Genomic DNA, 26,420 nt, shown 5'->3' with positions numbered 1-26,420 from the left:
ACAACATGAAAATAAAAACGACTATTTTATTATCACGTTCTAATTTTTATTTTAAAGTTCTGTCAGTAATACGTTGGCAATTTGGAGGGTAAATTTCTCTAATTTTAACTGCTTCTCTCTTTTATTTTTATTGTATTTATTTTATACTTTCATTGCTTATTTATTGTTAATCTATCTAGATTTTGTTCATCATCTTTACAGCCTGTTTTGTAATGGTTTTATGTAAAAACCACAATGGAAATAAGTCTTTTGATTTTTTTGTGTTATCCTTGAAATTCCATGATAAATGTATTACTTGCGCTTCACATAAGTAAGGTTAGAAGTAACTTATGTGAAGCGCCTTGAGGCAACTCTGCTGTGATTTGAAGCTATATGAATGAAAATAAATTGAAAGATAGGCATATATGTTTTAACACACGGTATTTTGTTGTACGTCTGGAATTTCTAAATCAATCAATCGGGGTACTGCGCATTCCCATGCAGCAGGTGGCAGTTTGCGACTCTGATGCTGTCTTGTGTTTTTCAGAAAAAGAAGTCCGAGTCCAAACAACAAGCGGGAAAACGGCGCCAAAGAAGAAGAACTGAAAGTTAACGTCGTAAGTTAAAGCGATTTTTAAAAGTTTGGTTTCACATTTACTGCGAACAAAAAAAAAATGTCTGTTCTATATGTTACGGTCGCTGTTCACGTGTTCACACACACACAAAGACTGACAACGTTTTCAAATGAGTGGTCAGATTCTCCGAACGGAATCAGAAATCATCATTTTGCAACATAAAATAAAGCTGGCTTCTTCAAGTGAACCCCATAAAGTGTGTGTGTTGACCCAGATGACCTCACTGATCAGTTGTTTGTCATCACCTGAACTTCTTACATATGTGCTTACATTTTTTGGTTTTATTTGTCATCAGCTAGTCGGACTGGCTTGTTCAATGAAGCACTTTAAAACACAGTTTATGTATTTTAAAGTATTTGGGTTTAAAGATAGCAGGCTTACTTTGACAAGAATCTTGGGTGAAGTAGAAACACAGAAAAGTGTCATATCTGAAAAGCAGGAACAAGCCAAAATTGTGCTTTTTTGTGTATCATTATATGAATACTATGTGTTTTCCCTGCTATAATACTGAACTGGAGTATCTGTCACGTCTGTCCAAAAAAATGTAGTGTGAACAGGGTAAAAAAGTATCTACAAATTGCATTTACTTCTTAAACTTAGTGCTACTGTTGTAAAAAGCAAAATGAATTTAATTGGTGTATTATTATTTAGCATTTACTCAGTAATATAATTTAATGTTTTTATTAGACACCCAAGCATAACAGAAATTCACTCATATGACCAAACTCATAACAGAAAAGTCAAAAACAAAAAGAAATAAGAAAATAAATCAAATACATGGTGCCTAAAGGTGTAGGCAGAAGCAACGCTTATCCACGCCTACCCTCCTTTATAAAATCATCAGGCATATATGCCTGTTCATAGACATTTATACCCAACACAATCTGAACACAGCAGCACCTAGTTACAGATAAAAGTAGTAAAATATTTCTCCAGACAACTCATAAAAAAAAAGAAAAAAATTAAGGTTCCAGTACAACAGCCTCTACATATAACAACTCAACCCTAATAATCTAATACATATCTACCAAATACCATTTGTTTGTATAAATGTTTGAACCGGTTAATATTTGGACATTGCTTGAGTTTCTCTGGTAAATTATTCCATTTTTTGGGCCACAAATGGAAACACAAAATCACCTCCTAGTCATCCTAGCACCCGCAATTTTAAAATAAAACGTACCCCTTAAATTATACCTTCCCTCTCTCAACGTAAAATATTCTTGAATTCTGAGAGGTAATTGTTTATTTCTTGCTTTATGCATCAGTTGAACAGTCTTAAATGTAATCATATAAAGTTTTAATATCTTTGATTTAATAAATAACAGATTGGTATGATCCCGAAACCCTGAATTATGAATTATTCTTAATGCTCTTTTTTGAAGGATGAATAATGATTGTAAAGTAGTTTTATAGTTATTACCCCAAACTTCCGCACAGTATGTCAAATAAGGTGCAATCAGTGTACAATACAAAGTATGTAGTGATTTACCATCTAAAGTGTACTTTGCCTTATTCAATATTGCAATACTTTTAGAGACTCTTGAATATGATGAATGAGCTCTCCAGTTAATTTTATCATCAATAATCACACCTAAAAACTTATTTTCCTTGACACAATCTAGATTTACCCCAAGTATATTTAACTGTATTTGTACATCCAATTTATAATTTCCAAACATCATTTTGGTTTTTGACCAATTTAATGACAATTTGTTCATGTCAAACCAACTCTTCAGCTTTATCATTGACACTCAAATCAAATAATTGCTGCAAATTCTCTCCAGAACAAAACAAGTTTGTGTCATCAGCAAAGAGAACTGCTTTAAACACATTGGAAACTTTACATAAATCATTAATATATAAAATAAATAATTTTGGTCCCAGCACAGAGCCCTGGGGAACACCACAAACAATATCCAGATATGTAGAATTGCAGTCCCCGATTTTAACAAACTGCTTCCGGTTTTGCAAATAACTTAATCCAGTTCAGAGCCACTCCTCTAATCCCATAAAGTTCCAACTTTTTAAATAATATGTTATGATTGATTGTATCAAAAGCCTTTTTTAAGTCAACAAATAGACCTATTACTAATTCCCTTTGGTCCACATGTTTATTAATCTCTTCGATTGCATTGCACAAAGCCAAAGCCGTGGACCTTTTCGCTCTGAACCCATATTGACTGTCATCAAGCAAGTTGTGAAGTTCAATAAATCTATCCAGTCTGTTATTGTAAAGTTTTTCCAGTATCTTAGAGAATTGTGACAATATAGACACAGGCCTGTAGTTATTAAAAAGATGTTTGTCACCAGATTTAAATAGAGGTATCACCTTTGCCACTTTCATACCATTTGGAACAATTCCCGTTTGAAATTATTTATTAAATATATATGCTAATGGTTTAACAATTTCTGGAATTATCTGCTTTACTAAAGCCATATGTACATCATTATGATCAGTTGACTTTTTACTTTTACATGTGCTGACTATCATAATTTCTCTTTCATCAACTGGGCCAAGAAACATAGTATATGGATTTCTCTCAATTAACTGCTGGCTTTCCCATGTAGTATGTGGAATGTCAGCTGCTAAATCTGGCCCAACATTAACATAAAACTTATTAAAACTATTCACTACTTGGTTCATGTCATATTAATCTTTATTGTTACAAGTAAGATGGGTAATTCTTTGATTTGGGTTTATTTCTTAAAATACTATTCAGTATTTTCCATGTTTCCTTTATATTATTTTGATGATCATTTAGATTTTTTTTACAATTCCACATAATGGTTAATTTATTTTTATAGCACTTATATTTAATCTCAGCCTCTCTTGATTTACTTCTGATGAACTTTCTATAACATTTTTCTTCTTGCATGCCCTTTGCAGTCCCTTTGTTATCCATCGATGGACATTATACTTACTATTTAAGCTGCAATGTAGAACTGGACAAGTTTTGTTATATACATCAAGAAATATCAAATTTAACATATGCTAAATTAGCATCATTCTCCATATAAATGGAATTCCAATCCTGCAGACGTAAATCATTTTTTAGGGCAGTAATAGCTTCTTCAGATTGCAACTGCTTTCGATATTGTATTTTCTCCTTCCATTTAGTATTCAAATTCAGCTCTGTTACTATAAAAATTGGTAAGTGGTCACTGATATCATTGATCAATAAACCACTTATTGTTTTTGTATTAATATCATTTGTAAAAATATTATCAATAAGCGTAGCTGACTGAGAAGTTATTCTTGAAGGCCTAGTAATTTTTGGATATAAATTTATGGTGTACAAGGTATTAATGAAGTCATCTGTCCCTTTATTTTGATGCGGATTTAAAAGATCAATATTTATATCTCCACAGACAAATACTCGCTTATTACCCATCTGTGAAAAATATTTATCAACCCAATTTTGAAATTCTTCAATTTTTGAGCCAGGAGCTCTATAACTACTACTAATAATTATATTTTTACTTATTCCCAAACATATTTCAATTGTGATACATTCCAAAAGATTTTCTACGGCCATTGTCACTTGATCATTGATTTTATAATTAAGCCTTTTATCAACATACAGTGCTACTCCGCCACCTCTATTATCTCTATTCAGATGATTAAATTCATAACCCTCCAATTCATAATTTGAAACATCATCATCAGCAAGCCAAGTTTCCGTTATAGCAATTATACTAAAAGGTTGGCAGAATTGTTTTAAATAGTCTTTAATGTTCCCAAATTCCCAAAACTCCTACTATTAAAGTGGATTATTGAGAACTTCCCTTCTCATATAGTGCACTTATTGTACTGTTCCTCAGTATAGTACTGGCAATTATTATTTACAGAGGAATAAAAATGATTATCCGGGTCTATCTCATATTCCCAATCTTGAATATGATGTTCCGTATACCGAAAAGGTTGTAATTCTTGTACCAACGTAAATTCAAAAGGATCAGCTGTCATCATAAAATACAAACACAATTAACAATCAGACTTCAGCATAGTGTAAACATAACGTAAGCATACCATGGAATTCAATGCCCCAATTAATCCTACCCATGTTCCTTTAACAACACAGACATAATCACTATTAAACCAACTGCAGGATTGTCTTACAGACATGGATGACCTCTAATTTCCTGATTTTAAACTCAGATAAAACTGAAGTTATTGTACTTGGCCACACAAATCTTAGAAACATGGTGTCTAACCAGATCCTTACTCTGGATGGCATTACCCTGACCTCTAGTAATACTGTGAGAAATCTTGGAGTCATTTTTGATCAGGATATGTCATTCAATGCGCATATTAAACAAATATGTAGGACTGCTTTTTTGCATTTACGCAATATCTCTAAAATTAGAAAGGTCTTGTCTCAGAGTGATGCTGAAAAAGTAATTCATGCATTTATTTCCTCTAGGCTGGACTATTGTAATTCATTATCAGGTTGTCCTAAAAGTTCCCTGAAAAGCCTTCAGTTAATTCAAAATGCTGCAGCTAGAGTACTGACAGGGACTAGACGGAGAGAGCATATCTCACCCATATTGGCCTCTCTTCATTGGCTTCCTGTTAATTCTAGAATAGAATTTAAAATTCTTCTTACTTTTAAGGTTTTGAATAATCAGGTCCCATCTTATCTTAGGGACCTCATAGTACCATATCACCCCAATAGAGCGCTTCGCTCTCAGACTGCAGGCTTACTTGTAGTTCCTAGGGTTTGTAAGAGTAGAATGGGAGGCAGAGCCTTCAGCTTTCAGGCTCCTCTCCTGTGGAACCAGCTCCCAATTCAGATCAGCGAGACAGACACCCTCTCTACTTTTAAGATTAGGCTTAAAACTTTCCTTTTTGCTAAAGCTTATAGTTAGGGCTGGATCAGGTGACCCTGAACCATCCCTTAGTTATGCTGCTATAGACTTAGACTGCTGGGGGTTTCCCATGATGCACTGAGTGTTTCTTTCTCTTTTTGCTCTGTATGCACCACTCTGCATTTAATCATTAGTGATTGATCTCTGCTCTCTTCCACAGCATGTCTTTTTCCTGGTTCTCTCCCTCAGCCCCAACCAGTCCCAGCAGAAGACTGCCCCTCCCTGAGCCTGGTTCTGCAGGAGGTTTCTTCCTGTTAAAAGGGAGTTTTTCCTTCCCACTGTCGCCAAGTGCTTGCTCACAGGGGGTCGTTTTGACCGTTGGGGTTTTTACGTAATTATTGTATGGCCTTGCCTTACAATATAAAGCGCCTTGGGGCAACTGTTTGTTGTGATTTGGCGCTATATAAATAAAATTGATTGATTGATTATCACTATAACTTTAGCTTCTTCTGGTGCTCCATTTAACTTAATCATCACTTTGCAATTTCTTGTCCACGTTGCCTGAATTTTCTGATGCTTCCAGAGGATTCTAGCTTCTCTTGCTATATCAGTATTTTTCTTTGTCAAGTGTTCATTAATGTACACATTTGTTCCTCTCAGTTTCCTGCCCTGCCTCAACAAATCATTCTTAATTTTCCTGTTTGCAAACTTGATGATAGTGGTTGGTTTGGCCTTGTTATCCTTCTTGGGTAATGAGTGACAGTCTGCAATGTCACTGTTATTAATGTCGATGTCCTTTGATGAAAAAAAATTAATGATCTGTTGCTCCAGGGAATGTGTTTCTTCCTGTGTTTCTTCCAAAGTTCCAGTGCTGTTAGCAACTACCCTGGCATATGATTGATGTTTAGTGTTCAATCCTGTTACAATAACGTCATCCATTCTAGAGTACTGTTCCAGCTCGTCCACCCGTTTTTCCAAAAATCTAATTTTTTTTTTCCTGCAGCATTTTCCTCAGCTCACATACCTCCTTCAACAAACCCAGTAATTCATTCTGTTTTTTAACCACACCACTCAGCTCTTCTGACATAAAGTTCAGAGACTGTTTTATCTCTTCAAGTTCTTCTCCACTTATTACCTTTTTAGGTGGCATGATACACTTACACAGCCACGGTCCTGGATGTCTCCTCCGGTGGGCCTAGAGGCCATTAGCATCTGCCGACAAGCCGTGGTCCAGGCTGGGGCCTCCCACTATCTGGGGCAAGGCTAAGCTAGCTTATCTTTAATTTATTTCATTTAATTGGTGTATTATTATTTAGCATTTACTCAGTAAATATAATTTAATGTTTTTAAAGCTACTATACATTTTGAAAACATTATAGTTAGCCTTACCTTAGCCTAGTCATCCTCCTGGTTCTCTGGCGGTTCCACACAGTGCAAACAAGTGGAGTTCTGAATACTGTGAAAGTTATTCCCTCTCTATATTCAATAGTGTAGTCTTTAAATTTGAGAGCATGGTTTATTAATTTCACTCATTCTCTAAGACCCAGATCATCCTTTTCATTCAGATCCTTTTGTTTTACAGCAGTTGGCATCCCGCTTAATAGTGCATTACTGCCACCTTCTGTTCCAGAGTGTGAATCACAATATGTCTTTCAGGTCAATATGCAAGAACAGCTTGTCACACATGTAGACTGTACCATCTTGCAACCATAGGTGTTAGTGCAGTAATTTTGTGTTTTGTTTTTTCCCATATACGTTGCTTCGAAATATTGGTCGCAGGATGAGTTTGGGGGGGGGGGGGGGGCTTATTTTCCAGAAAATATGGTACTTGACAATCAGCAAACAGTTAATTGACTCATTTGAGCTGCAGTCATGTTGATTGTACTACTTTTTTTTTTTTACTAATAGCCCAATTTCATAGCCTTAAGAGTGTGCATATCATGAATGCTTGGTCTTGTTGGATTTGTGAGAATCTACTGAATCTACTGGTACCTTGTTTCCCATGTAACAAGAAATATACTCAAAACCTGGATTAATCTTTTTAGTCACATAGCACTACTATTATTCTGAACACTACTGTATGTTTACAGCCTTGAGTACAAAGTTCTGCTCAGTGACTTCTTCTGGGGTTCTGTCCATATCAGATAAGTGAGGACAATGAGTGAGTTGGAGAGCATCAGCTGCCACATCCATGACAGGATATCATCTATACAGCGCTTGCTGGATCTGAGTCTTCTCGGTACGAACAATGATTTAAAGACAAATAACGTCGTGTTGACTAATTTATCAAAGTGATGGTAGACTTCCAAATGTTTCCCTTTGGTGTTTTTTTTTTCTTTTTTTAATCTGTCCATGCATTTAGATTCGCCACAAAATAAGATGAAGAAATTTGGGAAAGAGTTGTTTGAGCTTGAGAGACTCGTGGATGAATTTGAAAAGTGTCGTGACCGACAGAAAGAACAGCTGAAGCGTTTGAAGGTAAAGTCGCCATTGTGTGTTGAAACAGTCATGTCACACAGGTTCAAGTAAAATATACAACCCCTGGCAAAAATTATGGAATCACCGGCCTCAGAGGATGTTCATTCAGTTGTTTAATTTTGTAGAAAAAAAGCAGATCACAGACATGACACAAAACTAAAGTCATTTCAAATGGCAACTTTCTGGCTTTAAGAAACACTATAAGAAATCAAGAAAAAAAGATTGTGGCAGTCAGTAACGGTTACTTTTTTAGACCAAGCAGAGGAAAAAAATATGGAATCACTCAATTCTGAGGAAAAAATTATGGAATCACCCTGTAAATTTTCATCCTCCAAATTAACACCTGCATCAAATCAGATCTGCTCATTGACATTGAACCTATGTTATGACATTGACCCTATGTGTCTTGTTGCAAGGAATGTTTTTGCAGTTTTTGCTCTATGGCACGATGCATTATCATCTTGAAAAATGATTTCATCATCCCCAAACATCCTTTCAATTGTCCAAAATATCAACAAACTTGTGCATTTATTGATGATGTAATGACAGCCATCTCCCCAGTGCCTTTACCTGACATGCAGCCCCATATCATCAATGACTGTGGAAATTTACATGTTCTCTTCAGGCAGTCATCTTTATAAATCTCATTGGAACGGCACCAAACAAAAGTTCCAGCATCATCACCTTGCCCAATGCAGATTCGAGATTCATCACTGAATATGACTTTCATCCAGTCATCCACAGTCCACAATTGCTTTTCCTTAGCCCATTGTAACCTTGTTTTTTTCTGTTTAGGTGTTAATGATGCCTTTCGTTTATCTTTTCTGTATGTAAATCCCATTTCCTTTAGGCGGTTTCTTACAGTTCGGTCACAGACGTTGACTCCAGTTTCCTCCCATTCGTTCCTCATTTGTTTTGTTGTACATTTTTCGATTTTTGAGACATATTGCTTTAAGTTTTCTGTCTTGACGCTTTGATGTCTTCCTTGGTCTACCAGTATGTTTGCCTTTAACAACCTTCCCATGTCGTTTGTATTTGGTCCAGAGTTTAGACACAGCTGACTGTGAACAACCAACATCTTTTGCAACATTGCGTGATGATTTACCCTCTTTTAAGAGTTTGATAATCCTCTCCTTTGTTTCAATTGACATCTCTCATGTTGGAGCCATGATTCATGTCAGTCCACTTGGTGCAACAGCTCCCCGTGGTGTGTTCACTCCTTTTTAGATGCAGACTAACGAGCAGATCTGATATGATGCAGGTGTTAGTTTTGGGGATGAAAATTTACAGGGTGATTCCATAATTTTTTCCTCAGAATTGAGTGATTCCATATTTTTTTCCTCTGCTTGGTCTAAAAAAGTAACCGTTACTGACTGCCACAATCTTTTTTCTTGATTTCTTATAGTGTTTCTTAAAGCCAGAAAGTTGCCATTTGAAATGACTTTAGTTGTGTCATGTCTATGATCTGCTTTTTTTCTACAAAATTAAACAACTGAATGAACATCCTCCGAGGCCGGTGATTCCATAATTTTTGCCAGGGGTTGTATATTAAAGAAGTTCCATGAACAACATATTGGGGTTTAGATTGTAACCACTGAAAACTGAGCTGGTCATGTGAAAACTGCAGCTGCTTCCATCATGTTTTAGGACTTTGCCATCAAGTTGACGGTTTCACCCCAAACATACGTTACCTCCAGCTGGCGTCAAACAGGATGACCCACACGGACATAAGAAGATACGATCAGGTTGTTGTGTCCTTTCAGCATGTGTGCAGAGTGCGGACTGGTCATCATGACAGTGCGTGCTAATGTTACTTGATATGCTGCGATTGTCCGCCTTTTAAAGAGTAGGTGGCACCAAAAAATATGCACAAATAATGACTGAAAATTATATTTTTAAAAATCCTGAACAATAAAAGTCGATGATAAGTGCGCGGGTGAAGGATAAAACAGCATTAAACAGCAAACATGGATGTCACCATAGTGGCAGAAGTGGTCAAATTTTAGCATGCTATCTGTAGCAACTTTTCTCATTTGCTCCCAAAGTAAATTGTGACAAGTCCAGGTGCCTGGGTTGAACCATTGGTTTTGAGAAGTCCAGGTGCCTGAGTTGAACCATTGGTTCCCACGATTTCAGGTGTCTGATTTGAACCATTGGTTTTGTGAAGTCCAGGTGTCTGGGTTGAACGATTGGTTCCCATGATTTCAATCAATCAATCAATTTTTTTATATAGCGCCAAATCACAACAAACAGTTGCCCCAAGGCGCTTTATATTGTAAGGCAAGGCCATACAATAATTATGTAAAACCCCAACGGTCAAAACGACCCCCTGTGAGCAAGCACTTGGCTACAGTGGGAAGGAAAAACTCCCTTTTAACAGGAAGAAACCTCCAGCAGAACCAGGCTCAGGGAGGGGCAGTCTTCTGCTGGGACTGGTTGGGGCTGAGGGAGAGAACCAGGAAAAAGACATGCTGTGGAGGGGAGCAGAGATCGATCACTAATGATTAAATGCAGAGTGGTGCATACAGAGCAAAAAGAGAAAGAAACAGTGCATCATGGGAACCCCCCAGCAGTCTACGTCTATAGCAGCATAACTAAGGGATGGTTCAGGGTCACCTGATCCAGCCCTAACTATAAGCTTTAGCAAAAAGGAAAGTTTTAAGCCTAATCTTAAAAGTAGAGAGGGTGTCTGTCTCCCTGATCTGAATTGGGAGCTGGTTCCACAGGAGAGGAGCCTGAAAGCTGAAGGCTCTGCCTCCCATTCTACTCTTACAAACCCTAGGAACTACAAGTAAGCCTGCAGTCTGAGAGCGAAGCGCTCTATTTGGGTGATATGGTACTACGAGGTCCCTAAGATAAGATGGGACCTGATTATTCAAAACCTTATAAGTAAGAAGAAGAATTTTAAATTCTATTCTAGAATTAACAGGAAGCCAATGAAGAGAGGCCAATATGGGTGAGATATGCTCTCTCCTTCTAGTCCCCGTCAGTACTCTAGCTGCAGCATTTTGAATTAACTGAAGGCTTTTTAGGGAACTTTTAGGACAACCTGATAATAATGAATTACAATAGTCCAGCCTAGAGGAAATAAATGCATGAATTAGTTTTTCAGCATCACTCTGAGACAAGACCTTTCTGATTTTAGAGATAATACGTAAATGCAAAACAGCAGTCCTACATATTTGTTTAATATGCGCTTTGAATGACATATCCTGATCAAAAATGACTCCAAGATTTCTCACAGTATTACTAGAGGTCAGGGTAATGCCATCCAGAGTAAGGATCTGGTTAGACACCATGTTTCTAAGATTTGTGGGGCCAAGTACAATAACTTCAGTTTTATCTGAGTTTAAAAGCAGGAAATTAGAGGTCATCCATGTCTTTATGTCTGTAAGACAATCCTGCAGTTTAGCTAATTGGTGTGTGTCCTCTGGCTTCATGGATAGATAAAGCTGGGTATCATCTGCGTAACAATGAAAATTTAAGCAATACCGTCTAATAATACTGCCTAAGGGAAGCATGTATAAAGTGAATAAAATTGGTCCTAGCACAGAACCTTGTGGAACTCCATAATTAACTTTAGTCTGTGAAGAAGATTCCCCATTTACATGAACAAATTGTAATCTATTAGACAAATATGATTCAAACCACCGCAGCGCAGTGCCTTTAATACCTATGGCATGCTCTAATCTCTGTAATAAAATTTTATGGTCAACAGTATCAAAAGCAGCACTGAGGTCTAACAGAACAAGCACAGAGATGAGTCCACTGTCCGAGGCCATAAGAAGATCATTTGTAACCTTCACTAATGCTGTTTCTGTACTATGATGAATTCTAAAACCTGACTGAAACTCTTCAAATAGACCATTCCTCTGCAGATGATCAGTTAGCTGTTTTACAACTACCCTTTCAAGAATTTTTGAGAGAAAAGGAAGGTTGGAGATTGGCCTATAATTAGCTAAGATAGCTGGGTCAAGTGATGGCTTTAAGTAATGGTTTAATTACTGCCACCTTAAAAGCCTGTGGTACATAGCCAACTAACAAAGATAGATTGATCATATTTAAGATCGAAGCATTAAATAATGGTAGGGCTTCCTTGAGCAGCCTGGTAGGAATGGGGTCTAATAAACATGTTGATGGTTTGGATGAAGTAACTAATGAAAATAACTCAGACAGAACAATCGGAGAGAAAGAGTCTAACCAAATACCGGCATCACTGAAAGCAGCCAAAGATAACGATACGTCTTTGGGATGGTTATGAGTAATTTTTTCTCTAATAGTTAAAATTTTGTTAGCAAAGAAAGTCATGAAGTCATTACTAGTTAATGTTAATGGAATACTCAGCTCAATAGAGCTCTGACTCTTTGTCAGCCTGGCTACAGTGCTGAAAAGAAACCTGGGGTTGTTCTTATTTTCTTCAATTAGTGATGAGTAGAAAGATGTCCTAGCTTTACGGAGGGCTTTTTTATAGAGCAACAGACTCTTTTTCCAGGCTAAGTGAAGATCTTCTAAATTAGTGAGACGCCATTTCCTCTCCAACTTACGGGTTATCTGCTTTAAGCTACGAGTTTGTGAGTTATACCACGGAGTCAGACACTTCTGATTTAAAGCTCTCTTTTTCAGAGGAGCTACAGCATCCAAAGTTGTCTTCAATGAGGATGTAAAACTATTGACGAGATACTCTATCTCCCTTACAGAGTTTAGGTAGCTACTCTGCACTGTGTTGGTATATGGCATTAGAGAACATAAAGAAGGAATCATATCCTTAAACCTAGTTACAGCGCTTTCTGAAAGACTTCTAGTGTAATGAAACTTATTCCCCACTGCTGGGTAGTCCATCAGAGTAAATGTAAATGTTATTAAGAAATGATCAGACAGAAGGGAGTTTTCAGGGAATACTGTTAAGTCTTCTATTTCCATACCATAAGTCAGAACAAGATCTAAGATATGATTAAAGTGGTGGGTGGACTCATTTACTTGAGCAAAGCCAATAGAGTCTAATAATAGATTAAATGCAGTGTTGAGGCTGTCATTCTCAGCATCTGTGTGGATGTTAAAATCGCCCACTATAATTATCTTATCTGAGCTAAGCACTAAGTCAGACAAAAGGTCTGAAAATTCACAGAGAAACTCACAGTAACGACCAGGTGGACGATAGATAATAAATAAAACTGGTTTTTGGGACTTCCAATTTGGATGGACAAGACTAAGAGACAAGCTTTCAAATGAATTAAAGCTCTGTCTGGGTTTTTGATTAATTAATAAGCTGGAATGGAAGATTGCTGCTAATCCTCCGCCCCGGCCCGTGCTACGAGCATTCTGACAGTTAGTGTGACTCGGGGGTGTTGACTCATTTAAACTAACATATTCATCCTGCTGTAACCAGGTTTCTGTTAGGCAGAATAAATCAATATGTTGATCAATTATTATATCATTTACTAACAGGGACTTAGAAGAGAGAGACCTAATGTTTAACAGACCACATTTAACTGTTTTAGTCTGTGGTGCAGTTGAAGGTGCTATATTATTTTTTCTTTTTGAATTTTTATGCTTAAATAGATTTTTGCTGGTTATTGGTAGTCTGGGAGCAGGCACCGTCTCTACGGGGATGGGGTAATGAGGGGATGGCAGGGGGAGAGAAGCTGCAGAGAGGTGTGAAAGACTACAACTCTGCTTCCTGGTCCCAACCCTGGATAGTCACGGTTTGGAGGATTTAAGAAAATTGGCCAGATTTCTAGAAATGAGAGCTGCTCCATCCAAAGTGGGATGGATGCCGTCTCTCCTAACAAGACCAGGTTTTCCCCAGAAGCTTTGCCAATTATCTATGAAGCCCACCTCATTTTTTGGACACCACTCAGACAGCCAGCAATTCAAGGAGAACATGCGGCTAAACATGTCACTCCCGGTCCGATTGGGGAGGGGCCCAGAGAAAACTACAGAGTCCGACATTGTTTTTGCAAAGTTACACACCGATTTAATATTAATTTTAGTGACCTCCGATTGGCGTAACCGAGTGTCATTACTGCCGACGTGAATTACAATCTTACCAAATTTACGCTTAGCCTTAGCCAGCAGTTTCAAATTTCCTTCAATGTCGCCTGCTCTGGCCCCCGGAAGACAATTGACTATGGTTGCTGGTGTCGCTAACTTCACATTTCTCAAAACAGAGTCGCCAATAACCAGAGTTTGATCCTCGGCGGGTGTGTCGTCGAGTGGGGAAAAACGGTTAGAGATGTGAACGGGTTGGCGGTGTACACGGGGCTTCTGTTTAGAACTACGCTTCCTCCTCACAGTCACCCAGTCGGCCTGCTTTCCCGGCTGCTCGGGATCTGCCAGGGGGGAACTAACGGCAACTAAGCTACCTTGGTCCGCACCGACTACAGGGGCCTGGCTAGCTGTAGAATTTTCCACGGTGCGGAGCCGAGTCTCCAATTCGCCCAGCCTGGCCTCCAAAGCTACGAATAAGCTACACTTATTACAAGTACCATTACTGCTAAAGGAGGCCGAGGAATAACTAAACATTTCACACCCAGAGCAGAAAAGTGCTGGAGAGACAGGAGAAGCCGCCATGCTAAATCGGCTAAGAGCTAGTAGCTACGCTAAGCTAGCGGATTCCTAAAAACACGCAAAGTGAATAATGTGTAAATAATTTAGAGGTGATTCAGCAGAAGGAGTGCTTTAGTTAAGGCACGTAAAGATTACACTGGGAAACAAATCGTAATCTCGATAACTAGATCAATCTAACTGCGCAGATTAAACAGCTAACAGATACAGAAAAACACTGCTGTGCTCCGGAACAGGAAGTGATACAATACCGCCACAATTTCAGGTGTCTGGTTTGAACTATTGATTCTGACAAGGTCAGGTGTCTGGGTTGAACCATTGGTTTTGAGAAATCCAGGTGCCTGGGTTGAACCTTTATGTCAAACGAGTTCAGGTGTCTGGTTTGAACCATTGATTCTGACAAGCTCAGGTGTCTGGGTTGAACCATTGGTTTTCGGGTGCCTAGGGTTTTTGGTTGAATCATTGGTTCTGACAAGTTCAGGTGTCTGGGTTGAACCATTGGTTTTGAGAAGCCCAGGTGTTTGGGTTGAACCATGGGTTCCAACAAGTTTAGGTGTCTGGTTTGAACTATGGCGTCAGATTAGTGGCAGAAGCACTTGCGCGATACAACATGCATTCAGGCACACTGTTTTATTTCACACACGTAGATAGGAACTGCGAGTGCATAAATCATCTCTGCGTGTGCACTCAGAGGAAACTGCTCCCCCTGTGAGGGGGAAAAAGAAAAAAAAAAAAAGGAGGAGGAATGTGGCCAGTGCGCCTGGATCTCTTGAAGTGGATTTCTGCTCTCTTGCTCAAAACGTTTGGCACAATGGGGGAGGGAACCAGGGTTGGTACTGGCTCTGCTGCGATTGGTTCTTTCTGAATAGCAAGATTTGATTAACAGCCCTCCTCTCAGACATGAAAGTGTGAGATGAGTCCTACAAATTTGCGAGCTTGCAGTTAATATCTACGTGTGGGAAATATTATAATACGCCTGAAATGCATTTTTTTAATCATGCAAGTGTCTATGATAATAATCTGACATCATATTGAACCACTGGTTCCTACAAGTCCACACATTATAAAAGACTATTGGCTGAGTTGGAAAAAGAAGATATTCTAAACTTCATAAAGTGTCACCACAAAGTGTTCTGTATCCATGTGGGAAAGGGGTTAGCTTAGATGATACAATGCAATGGCTGGTACTTTGAACATTCTCTAAACGGAATGCCCAGACATCAGGTCCAGAAGACTTCCCGTCTAATGAAACATCACCTACAGCACATTCCTGGACAGAGTTCCTGTCGGGTCATCCTGTATGATGCTGTTAGATAATATCTATGCTAATTTTTTGTTTTGTGTTAGCCATCAAGTATTTGTGTTATTTGTTTGGAAGTTCTGAGAAATATAAGTGTTGAGATTAAAACCACTCAAAACAAGGTTGGACCCCAAAATGCAAGGCAGCGGACACAGAAGGATTAGAGAGCTCAGGGTTTTATTTTACCCAGGTGATTAGGAGAATTAGAAGTCAACACAATCCAATGGCAAAATCCAAGGTGCCAACAAAACAATAATGGCAACAAGTCTTTAGTGAAGAACCAAAAATCCAAAGTGACCACTCAAACAATTAGTGCAACAAGAGTCTTTACTAGAGAAACAAAAATCCAAAGTGATAACTAAAATAGATAATGCAACAAGAGACTTTTGTGGAAAAATCAAAATCCAAAGTGACCAATATTCACAAGACAGTCAAAATAAAACAAGCACTCAAAATGATGAGGACATAACTTACAGCAGGAGAGCGTGGTTCCAAACTGACAAGCAGACAAAACTGAGCGGCAGAGAAGAACTGAACTTGTGAAACTAAATACCAAACTAGTTACAGAGCGGCAGGTGACACATCAAGACCAGAACACACCTGAATACTGATTAACTCCTGAGTATGTGGAAAAACCAAACATAACCACAAGAGGGCGGTAACAACAAAGAAAAACATCAAGTGCAGCTGTAGGGAGAAAGTATAAATAAACCAACGGACTGAACAGAAGAGTCAAATCAGAAGGCGAACATCAAAAGTAACTCACAAAGAAATAAACAGAATTACAACAAAATCTACACTCAACTCTAACAGAAAACCATACTGTAGGAATAACACAAGTGGAAGTAAATGTGGACACACCCACAAACACACACACCCTCAGTGATTGGCACACACGCTCACAATCCTGCACACACACTGATCCACACGGTACATACACCCACAAAACAAGCAATCTAGGAGGCAGATTACACAAACAGACACATACTGGAACCAAACCCCAACATTAAGTTTTACTTCAGCATGTGTCCAGGTTTCAGACACAGGGAGAGCTCCCGCTGTTGGTGAGGGCCAATAACATTAGAAATGTGAGACAAACACACCTATTGTTAACACCTACAAGGTATAAAAAGTGTTGTATGACTCATTTTAGGGTTTTTTCACAAGATGGACACTGCCTGTGAGGATCCCAGGCCTGGTTTTTAACGTCACATTGAATAAACTCAAAATGAGGAATACAATGGTTTGGTTTTTGGTAAGGTGAAGAATCTTGCATAAAAGAGCCGGGGAGAAATAACAATGGTCTCGAAGGCTCATCGTTAGTTGGATGTCAGGTGTTTTCATTTTCAAGGTATTCTTGTCTGAATGGTCCAAACACAGAGTCAGTATTGGGGCAAAACCGACACCAAGAAGAACCTGTGCACAAACAGTCAGACATACAAATGAATAACTGCACCACTGTCACATTTGGTTCTTTCAGGAGTTTGAGGAGTTATTCCAGAAGAATCTGGAGGATGTCCAGCACCTGAAGGACAATGTTCCTGCACACATGCCCCGGAGGAAACCTGGAGCCAAGTGAGGGAGGAAAAACATGAAGGATTATTAAATGAAAAGCATTTAAAATATCTTTCCCACCGGTCGAAGTCTTTTTATGATCACAGTCAATGAACTCATCATTACTTTAGTACCTACATAATTATAAAGGTTAAGATCACACCTGAGTCCAAAAAACTGTCTTCCATTGATGGGCATGTGTTCATGGATAATAATCTCTCTTAATTTCAAACACTGAGGTGCAGAGCAGCTGTTCAACTCTCATCTCGCTTCTCAGTGAAAATGAACCTGTATCGGCCGAGAATCAAGCAGCAGATGTTCAGCCCGAAAAAGCCAAAAAACCCCAGAAGAACCACATCAGAGAGATGGAGGTCATCACTGTGCAGGAGTTTGAGAGCATTCCACAGTGAGTGTCGCCCCTCAGCTTTGACTTTTATTTGTTTTCAGGTGTGAGAATTCCACACACCTGCTAGTACAGGGTTTACAAAAATACCACAACAAATCTTCAGCATTTCAGATCAGCATCACTGCCCCTGGTGTCCCCCTGACGGAGACTTTGGACATGAAAGAAACTGACAAATGACCTCATTTCAAGCTGCATGGCACTGAAGTCACACCTGTTCCTAATGTCCATCATGCATGCGACGGCATTATTCCCTCAGCAAGCGCACGCGTCGTGCAGGTGGCAGACACGCTATATTATACATAAGCTAAACAGATATGCTAATATGTTGCTCTGGTGGGTCAAAATTAAACAACCTTTCATCAGTATGTCGTCAGTCAATCAACATTTATTGATGTGACCCTTTATAGCAGCCAGAAGGAACCAAAGTGCTTAAATTAAGGAATAAAATTAATGGGAAGAAAAACAAACATGCAGTAGAATTAATTAAAAAAAACAAAGGTGGTGGGGGCGCATACAAGCAAAACGTGTCACAGTGCCACTTGGTAATAAAAGCCATAAGTTTTGAGCTTGGATTTAAAAAGTGCCCGGTCAGAAACGGCACGTAAATCAGGGAGTAACTTGTTCCACAGTTTGGGGCCAGCGACGACAAGAGCACGATCACCCCAAAGCTTGTATTTTGACCTTGACATTTCTAAATAAAGTTGGCCAGATGCCCACAGTTCCCAGCTGTAAGTGCAGAGAGTTAAATTTTCAGACAGCACAAGACCATAGTCTGGTGTTAAAAATTGCTTAGTCAGTCAGTCTCCGGTGGATCTGGGGCTCTGATGGATGGATGATGTCACATTTCAACTGGCAACACAAAGAGCTGCTTGCTTTCAGCAGACCGATTTTCCCAGTTCCAAGACATATATATGTGTTGGGGAGCTGGTATTGGGGAGGATTTGCCAAAGTCTGAATTCAAATGTGACTTGAATCCAGCTAGCTCGGGGATCATGATGTCATGCTTCCTCATTACATTCTTGCGCTGACAGCGTCTTCTCTGCTGTGCCAGCGTTGGCTAAATGAACTGGCGTGCTGGATGTTGCTGTGTTGGGAACTGTCCTCTCTTCCCTGGTGCTGAATTCACACCCTGTGCCAGAGCTTTGGCCAATCAAAAGCCCACTCTGAAGCATCGGACGACCACATGATATGAACATCATATGAGTATCATAGAAGCAACAAACAAGTACAGGTCACAACGATAAACAAATGTGCAACAACTGGGAAAGCGCTCCACCTAATCTCTTCTCAAAATGTGACCACACAGATCACAAGGAATGCATTTACAGATTGGGAAAATTACTTTTGCAGGACAAAAATAAGCAGATAAACAAAATTTGTATCAGTTCGTCATGCGTTTCTTTGATCTATCATGGTGTGACAGACACTTAAAAAGGAAAGGACAGATTGTGCCTGGGCTATAATTGATTCTAAAAGGTAACATGTACAATGACAATAGACTAGGACCAAGAATGGAACCCTGTGGCACTCCACTAGAAAGGAGCATTTAATGAAGACACAGTGCCAATCATAATTATCATTAAATCTTCTTTTAATTTGGTGATGTACCAGATGAGGGCTTTTTTTTTTCCTGATTTATTGTGTTAAAGTGTGTGAGTGGTGGGGGAGGGGGGGTGCTCATTACAGGATTGTACCTGGTACACATTGAGGCTTTCTTCAAAGTAAGAAAAAATGGATGAAAACATTTGTGTCAAAATGAACTGAAGCCAGTTTTTTTTTTTCCTCCTAAACTCCTTTGGGCCTGAAACCACAAACCTCAGCGCCACATCCGCCTCTGCAACTTCCGTTTACCCACAAATAAGTTCTGGGTCATGATTCTGGTCACGATTTGGCTGCCCCCACCCCCGGTCACGTGTATTTTTATGTTTTTGCTCTTCGACAGCAGCAAACATGAAATGATGACAAACTTTAAATTAGGTTCATTATTTTATTGTGAGGTTATGAATATTAATGCAGTGTGTTTACATGAAATTGTGGCGTGTCCCATTCAGGTATATGAAAGGACGCGTCACATATGACCAGCTTAATGCCGCGGTGCAGAGCATCAACGCGGCCGTGATGGCAAAGTATAAGATCCTCCACCAGCCGATGAAGACTCTGAGCAGCAGCAGCCGCAAGATGTACCAGCAGTTTAAAAGTCAGGAGACAGAAGGCACCAAAGGTGCGCCGCCATCAACACTCTGTGTGCGTGTGCCAGGTGTTGTCCAAATATTTGTGGACCTGAGTGCACCAACAGTTGGGCTGAAATGTCTTTCAGGTCAGTATTTTGTGGTGGAGGAGGACATTCGTGAGTTCACGCAGATGAAAGTGGACAAACGTTTTCATGGGATTCTGAGCATGTTGCGTCACTGTCAGCGCCTACGGGAGCTCCGGCGTGGAGGTCTGACCCGCTACATGCTGTTATGAATCAACCATTCGGAGGCGGCGAGAGAAAAACCCACCCACTCCGGTCCACACTTCAAGTAATGTCTCTTTACTATAAAGAAGTTTGGACATTTTCTTGTTTGTTGGTTGTTAAATGGAACAGAGTCCCAAACGTCTCTGTGTTTAAGACGCATTAACCCAGTCAATAAACTGCTGTTTATTTAAATTATTGATCTGGCTGTCTTCAAAATAACGTGACCTCGTTATCCTTAATTAGCGCTTCCTGCTTTGACCAGCAGGCAAACAGGTGTTTTAATGTGCTGCTAAATGTGTCTGTCTTGAAATAAATAGTGTTAAAGTTGGATGGATGGATGGAAACCACCCACTTCCTAAAAGTAGCCATCAATCTTGTAGAAATGTGGGCGTGGCCTTGGCCTGAGGTCCTCAACTCTGGATCATGCACATGGCCAAAACGTCTCAGAAAAGAACAAGTTCCAAAGAGGTGTCGCCTGAGGTCAGTGGTTAAGAGTTCAACTCTCACAGCTACACAGTAAGACAGGAAGCACTGGGACCTTCGTTCCAATGCAAAGATGTCAGTGTTGCCAAACACTTCAGTCTAGTAACTGTAAAAACGTGACAGTCTGTTGGGATAACGTCCGACTCCCACGTGGAAGCAGTGATAGTTTGAGGAAGTTCAGCCTCACTTCCTGAGATACCTTCAGCTGTTTCTTCACTTTTCCCATCTCAGTCAGATTTGAGGGTTCCCAAGACACTAATGGATTAAATAAAAAAAAAAATGTTCAGCATTTTTTTTTAAACGTGATGTTATTGGTTTACTCTAAAACAGCAGATTTCTTTTTGTAGTTGACACACTGCAGTTAGAGCTGCTCCACGGAAAACAAATCATCTATTTTACTCATCAGTTAACTGGTTTTAATCATACAGAAGAAAGTGTTAAACTTGGTTACAGATTCTGACATTTGATGAATTTCTCCCTTTTTGAGTTTTGAACATCAGTTGATGACGAAGAAGTTGAATTAGATGAAATGGTTTTAGTTTGCCGCTCAAAAATTAAAAAAATATTAAGTTGGGTTTTTGACAAATTTGGTTACTTTAGATCCCATTTACCATTAGAGGTGCATGAAATTATTATTATTTTCTAAAGGTGATACAGTTTGAAGCGTCTCTACATCTGGAGTTGGTCCCCGGGCACCAGACTCTGGCTGCCCACTGCCCCTAGTGGTGGATTGTGTCTAACTAATTATGATGGTTAAATACAGACGACACATTCCGTTGTATATATGTACAATGACAATAAAGACTATATTATTATATTAAATTATTAGAGACTTTGATCTTCAGCATTTGTACATCCTTCTAGACTCTATAGCCCATGGGCCAAGCAGGTTTTCGTATGACATAAGGGGACTAAACAACTAGTACAAACCAGCCTGTGTGGGCCATGGCCTACTCTACACAAAAATGTATGGTGGCCAGTGCAGGGGTCAAAATTAAAAAATTCCAAAAAGATGTAGTTTGGACCATCTGTGACCGAATGTTATGGAGTAAAAACAGCAAAAAGTGTGTTAAAGTTGCTCCAATTTTGGTAAAAAGTGATTCAACTTAGTGGTTAACTTGGTTTTTAAATGGAATAGTTTTCACCATCGGCCATACTGAGTTATCAAGTTATGGAGTCACGTGTGTCATTGAATCCAATGGACATCAACCTTTTTTGACCTTTACTTTTGGAGACCAAACATTCAACACTGTCAAAACTACACCCGTCGTCCTTGCAGAAGGATCAGAGTTCAGTGTAGCCAGTCCAGAGTACAGTCCAGTCGTCTGTCAGCTCCCAGCGTGTCCTGTGTCAGGACTGCAGTGGGACAAAGTGCAGGTTTGGAGGAAGGCGGTGGTTCCAGTCGTGTGTTTGCAGGTTGAGTCAGAAGATCACAGATGGTGAGTCACTTGCTCCAGAGGAACTCACATGTTTCTGGGTGTTGGACTGCAGCATAGACAGTATATATGTAATTCAAAGATGTCCACTTTTCATTGTTGATTATTGCATGATTATAGAGTAAATGAAATTGATAGAAGGTGTAACTGACTTACAGTTGTATGCAAAAGTTTGGGCACCCCTGAAGATTTTCATGATTTTCCTTTATAAATCATTGGTTGTTTGGATCAGCAATTTCAGTTCAATATATCATATAGCAGACATTTGAGAAGTGAAATGAAGTTTCTAGTATTTACAGAATGTGTACAATAATTATTTAAACAAAATTAGGGAGGTGCATAAATTTGGGCACCCTTGTCATTTTATTGATTTGAATACATTTAGCACTAATTATTGGAACAAAAAATTGGTTTGATAAGCCCACTGACCCTTGACCTCCTTATACAGGTGAATCCAATCATGAAAAGGGTATTTAAGGTGGTCTTTTGGATATGTTTCCCCAGCATGAATAAGTTAAATTTGTTCAGCGATGTCTTTTATTTTGAAAGTCCGTACAGGATGCTGTCGTATCAGTGGCTGATTTGACGCTGTGTGGACTCGCTGGCAGTTGCATGGCGCAAATCTGCACATTTTTCCCGTTTAAATATTGGATTGTTTCAGTCGGGACTGATGGACTCGGACTGTTTGCGTGTGGATCTTTAGGATTGTGGTCCTGTCAGGAGCTGCTGGTTTTTGTTTTTTGACCGGAGCACCGCAGCATGTTCGTAAATCTCACACCATCACAACTTCACACGGTTTACTGATTCACACACATTAATATTTTCATCTCATTCTGTCTGCTGATGTTTGTTCAAATCTGTTTTCACGAAGGGAAAAAAATACTTAACAAATTATTTGTTTTTCACGATTAATCGTTTATTAAATCGGGGAAAAGCAAAACTTGGTGAACGTTTGATGTTGTTTGTTTTTTGTAAATTTAGTGTAAATGGTCAAAAATTATTTTGAGCAAACCCAAAAAGTCAAACGTTTAAATGATTCATTGTAAAATGAGCGACAGAATAGCGTGTTTCATCGTAAATTAGTACAATTTTCGGCACATTAAATGATGTGGGGCAGATTTTTTTGACATTTTTTAATGTAAGTTGTTAGTCGCTATTCACATAACTGACTGAAAATTAGTTGTAAAATAACAGATTAATCGAGCAACAGTGGCCTCTAGTGGCCATCGTGATGATGAGCAAGAAGAGTCCAAAAGCAGCTTAATCGTCCTGTCTTGGACTTCTGTTGCATGTTTAAAAAAAAAAAAGCCAACATGGTCCAAAATTGGAGGTTCACTGGTCCTCATCTGGATCAACCAGAACACAAAATTTTGCAGCAGAAGTTGGTGTTTTTACTGAGTTACGTGGAAAAGTTCAGCTCATCAGTCCTCCGCTGTTCAATAGGGAAGAACAGATCTTATATTTTGATCCCACATCGGTTAGTGATTAGTTGTTAATCACAGAACACATTTGGAAAACTAATTCATGCTGCTTTCTTTAAACTAAACTGTTGATGACAAAATATTTCATGTTAAATTTTGACTTTTTTGAGATTTGTATAACAATAATCACTGACAGATCAGTGTGACTTCCTGCTGTACAAAAAATAAAACTCCTGCAAATTATTGTTTCAAATGACAGCAGCCCAAAAGATGAAGTTTACACCCCAAATGATACAAATTAGTAGTACTGCGGTATGATATGGGGCTCTGGTACATGTTAGTCATGCAGTGGTTTTGAAAGTTGTGGTAGTACTGCAATATTATACAGGTTGGGATGGTATTGCAGTATTATACAGACGTGGTCTCTCAGAGAACAGTTGAACCTTTGTAGTACTGCAGTATTATACAGGTTGTGGTAGTACTGCAGTATTATACAGACATTGTGTCTCAGAGAACAGTTGAATCTTTGTAGTACTGCAGTATTATACAGGTTGCGGTGGTACTGCAGTATTACACAGATGTTGTCTCTCAGAACAGTTGAATCTGTGTAGTACTATAGTACTATACAGGTTGTGGTGGTACTGCAGTGTTATACATGTTGTTGTGGTGGTACTGCAGTATTATACAGGTTGTGGTAGTACTGCAGTATTATACAGACGTCTCTCAGAGAACAGTCGTATCTTTGTACAACCCCAGTTCCAGTGAAGTTGGGATGTTGTGTAAAATGTAAATAAAAAGCAGAATAAAATGATTTTCAAATCCTCTTCAACCTATATTCAATTGAATACACCACAAAGACAAGATATTTAATGTTCAAACTGATAAACTTTATTGTTTTTGTGCAAATATTTGCTCATTTTGAAATGGATGCCTGTAACACGTTTCAAAAAAGCTGGGACAGTGCTATGTTTCCCACTGTGTTACATCACCTTTCCTTCTAACAACACTCAATAAGTGTTTGGGAACTGAGGACACTAATTGTTGAAGCTTTGTAGGTGGAATTCTTTCCCATTCTTGCTTGATGTACGACTTCAGTTGTTCAACAGTCTCCGTTGCCATATTTTGCGCTTCATAATGCGCCACACATTTTCAATGGGCGACAGGTCTGGACTGCAGGCAGGCCAGTCTAGTACCCACACTCTTTTACTACGAAGCACAATGTGGCTTGATATTGTCTTGCTGAAATAAGCAGGGACGTCCCTGAACAAGACGTTGCTTGGATGGCAGCATGTGTTGCTCCAAAACCTGACTGTACCTTTCAGCATTGATGGTGCCATCACAGATGTGTAAGTTGTCCATGCCATGGGCACTAACACACCCCCACGCTGACAGCAGAGCCAACGCCCCCAAACTACCACGTGCACGGTGCTCTGCTCCTGTGGAGAAAGAGAAGCTGCAGGCCTGCAGTGTGTGTGTGAGACTGTCGATAAGGAGGCTCCAGGACTGTAGTATATATTACCCAGCATTCATTGGACCGCCTCAGGCGTCTGTCCCTTGCGGCCCTTTGATGTTAATGACTTCCTGTGGAGCATTGGACAAATGGCCGATTAAACCATGTACAGACTTTTACTACTGCAGTACCACTTACACGCGCATCACTTTGGAGCGGTGACGGTTCAGTGTGTGTGTCCTGGATGAAGCTCGTGTGATGTAAATCACAGAGCAGCCGATATGAAGCCCGGATTCAGGCATGGCCATGTTGGCGGTGGCGATTCTGGCTACATCACAACCAGCCCGTAAATGTATAAATGGGTGACGAAAGATGCCTGAACACGCCCCTCTCTTCACGTCCGAACCAGCTGATCTCACGGGCTAACCTGGTTTTTGGTGTTTGTTAAATCCTGGTTTTTGGGGTTCTGCTCGGTGGGTCTGTCTCTCCTCCTCTTCCTCACGCGATCTTTGCCCAATGGACAGAAGCAGCAGAGTGCAGAAACCAGAGTTCTACTTTCTCTGTGAGCTGTAGAGCTCCAACGATTTAATCGATTTATGAAGTATTAAATTAAGTGACAGCTATCTTGATATATGATAAATTGTTTTGAGTCACTTTCTTCTTTGGTTGATCCAAATTCTTTGATTTCAGCTTCTTAAATATGAAAATTCTCTGGTTTATTTTATATTATCTGGTTTATTTATTTTTACCAGCTGCAGTATTATCAGGATATTATTTATTGGACATTTCAGGTCCTTACAACAGATCAACTGATTGAGAAACTAATCATTTAATTAATTGATTATGAAAGTAATCCTTTTTTGCAGCCCTACAGGGCAGATGTACATAAAAACGGCATATTTCTGCAGGTGGCTTTGTTTGTTTATTTGTTTTTGTTTTGTCTCATGTGCAGGTAAATCCAGTAATAAACAAAAATTAGGAGTATTTCATGAATAAAAACCAGATTAAAATGTACGAAAAATAAAATGTGCTAATGACAATACCATGCAAGAAAATAAGACAAACTCAATGGGACAAAAACTAAAATACAAAATAAAAGGTAACATAATGCTAATCACACTCTGTGCATTTGCACAAAAAAGAAGTCAAAACTATTCTGTTATCACATACTGAACGTTGAACTGATGTATAAAGACCATTTTTTGTGTGTGTGTGTGTATGTATATATATATGTGTATATATATGTGTATATATATATATGTATATATATGTGTATATATATATATATATATAAAATCTGACTGTTACAAGTGGGCGACCTGCACCCATGTGATCAATAGGTAAATATCAGTATCGGTCTTTGTGAACCCACACGGGTAGAACGTCTGTTGACTGTGATTATCAAACAGACGTGACCTGTGAGTTGTGCGAACGCGGCGCTGAG

The 26,420-nt window shown here is 39.1% G+C and overlaps 2 protein-coding genes across 2 annotated transcripts in view; both read left to right on the top strand.

Annotated features, from left to right (window-relative positions):
• Positions 1 to 545: 545 nt before the first annotated feature.
• On the top strand, positions 546 to 20,403 carry ska1 (spindle and kinetochore associated complex subunit 1). The gene is made up of 7 exons (XM_034175645.1): positions 546 to 596; positions 7,571 to 7,665; positions 7,789 to 7,904; positions 17,249 to 17,343; positions 17,600 to 17,728; positions 19,780 to 19,949; positions 20,046 to 20,403. The coding sequence occupies exons 2-7, from the start codon at positions 7,584 to 7,586 to the stop codon at positions 20,192 to 20,194; spliced, it is 741 nt and encodes a 246-aa protein (XP_034031536.1). The 5' UTR covers positions 546 to 596; positions 7,571 to 7,583; the 3' UTR covers positions 20,195 to 20,403.
• A 2,346-nt stretch (positions 20,404 to 22,749) lies between these two features.
• The window catches only part of ripor1 (RHO family interacting cell polarization regulator 1), a 107,439-nt gene continuing 103,768 nt past the window's right edge, over positions 22,750 to 26,420 (top strand). The window contains exon 1 of the mRNA XM_034177279.1: positions 22,750 to 22,866. The gene's annotated coding sequence lies outside the window, so the exon portion shown is untranslated. The remainder of the gene's footprint in view (positions 22,867 to 26,420) is intronic.

This window comes from Thalassophryne amazonica, chromosome 8, assembly GCF_902500255.1.
Source record: "Thalassophryne amazonica chromosome 8, fThaAma1.1, whole genome shotgun sequence".
NCBI classification, from domain to species: Eukaryota; Metazoa; Chordata; class Actinopteri; order Batrachoidiformes; family Batrachoididae; genus Thalassophryne; species Thalassophryne amazonica.
This window is presented reverse-complemented; position numbering and strand designations above follow the sequence as displayed.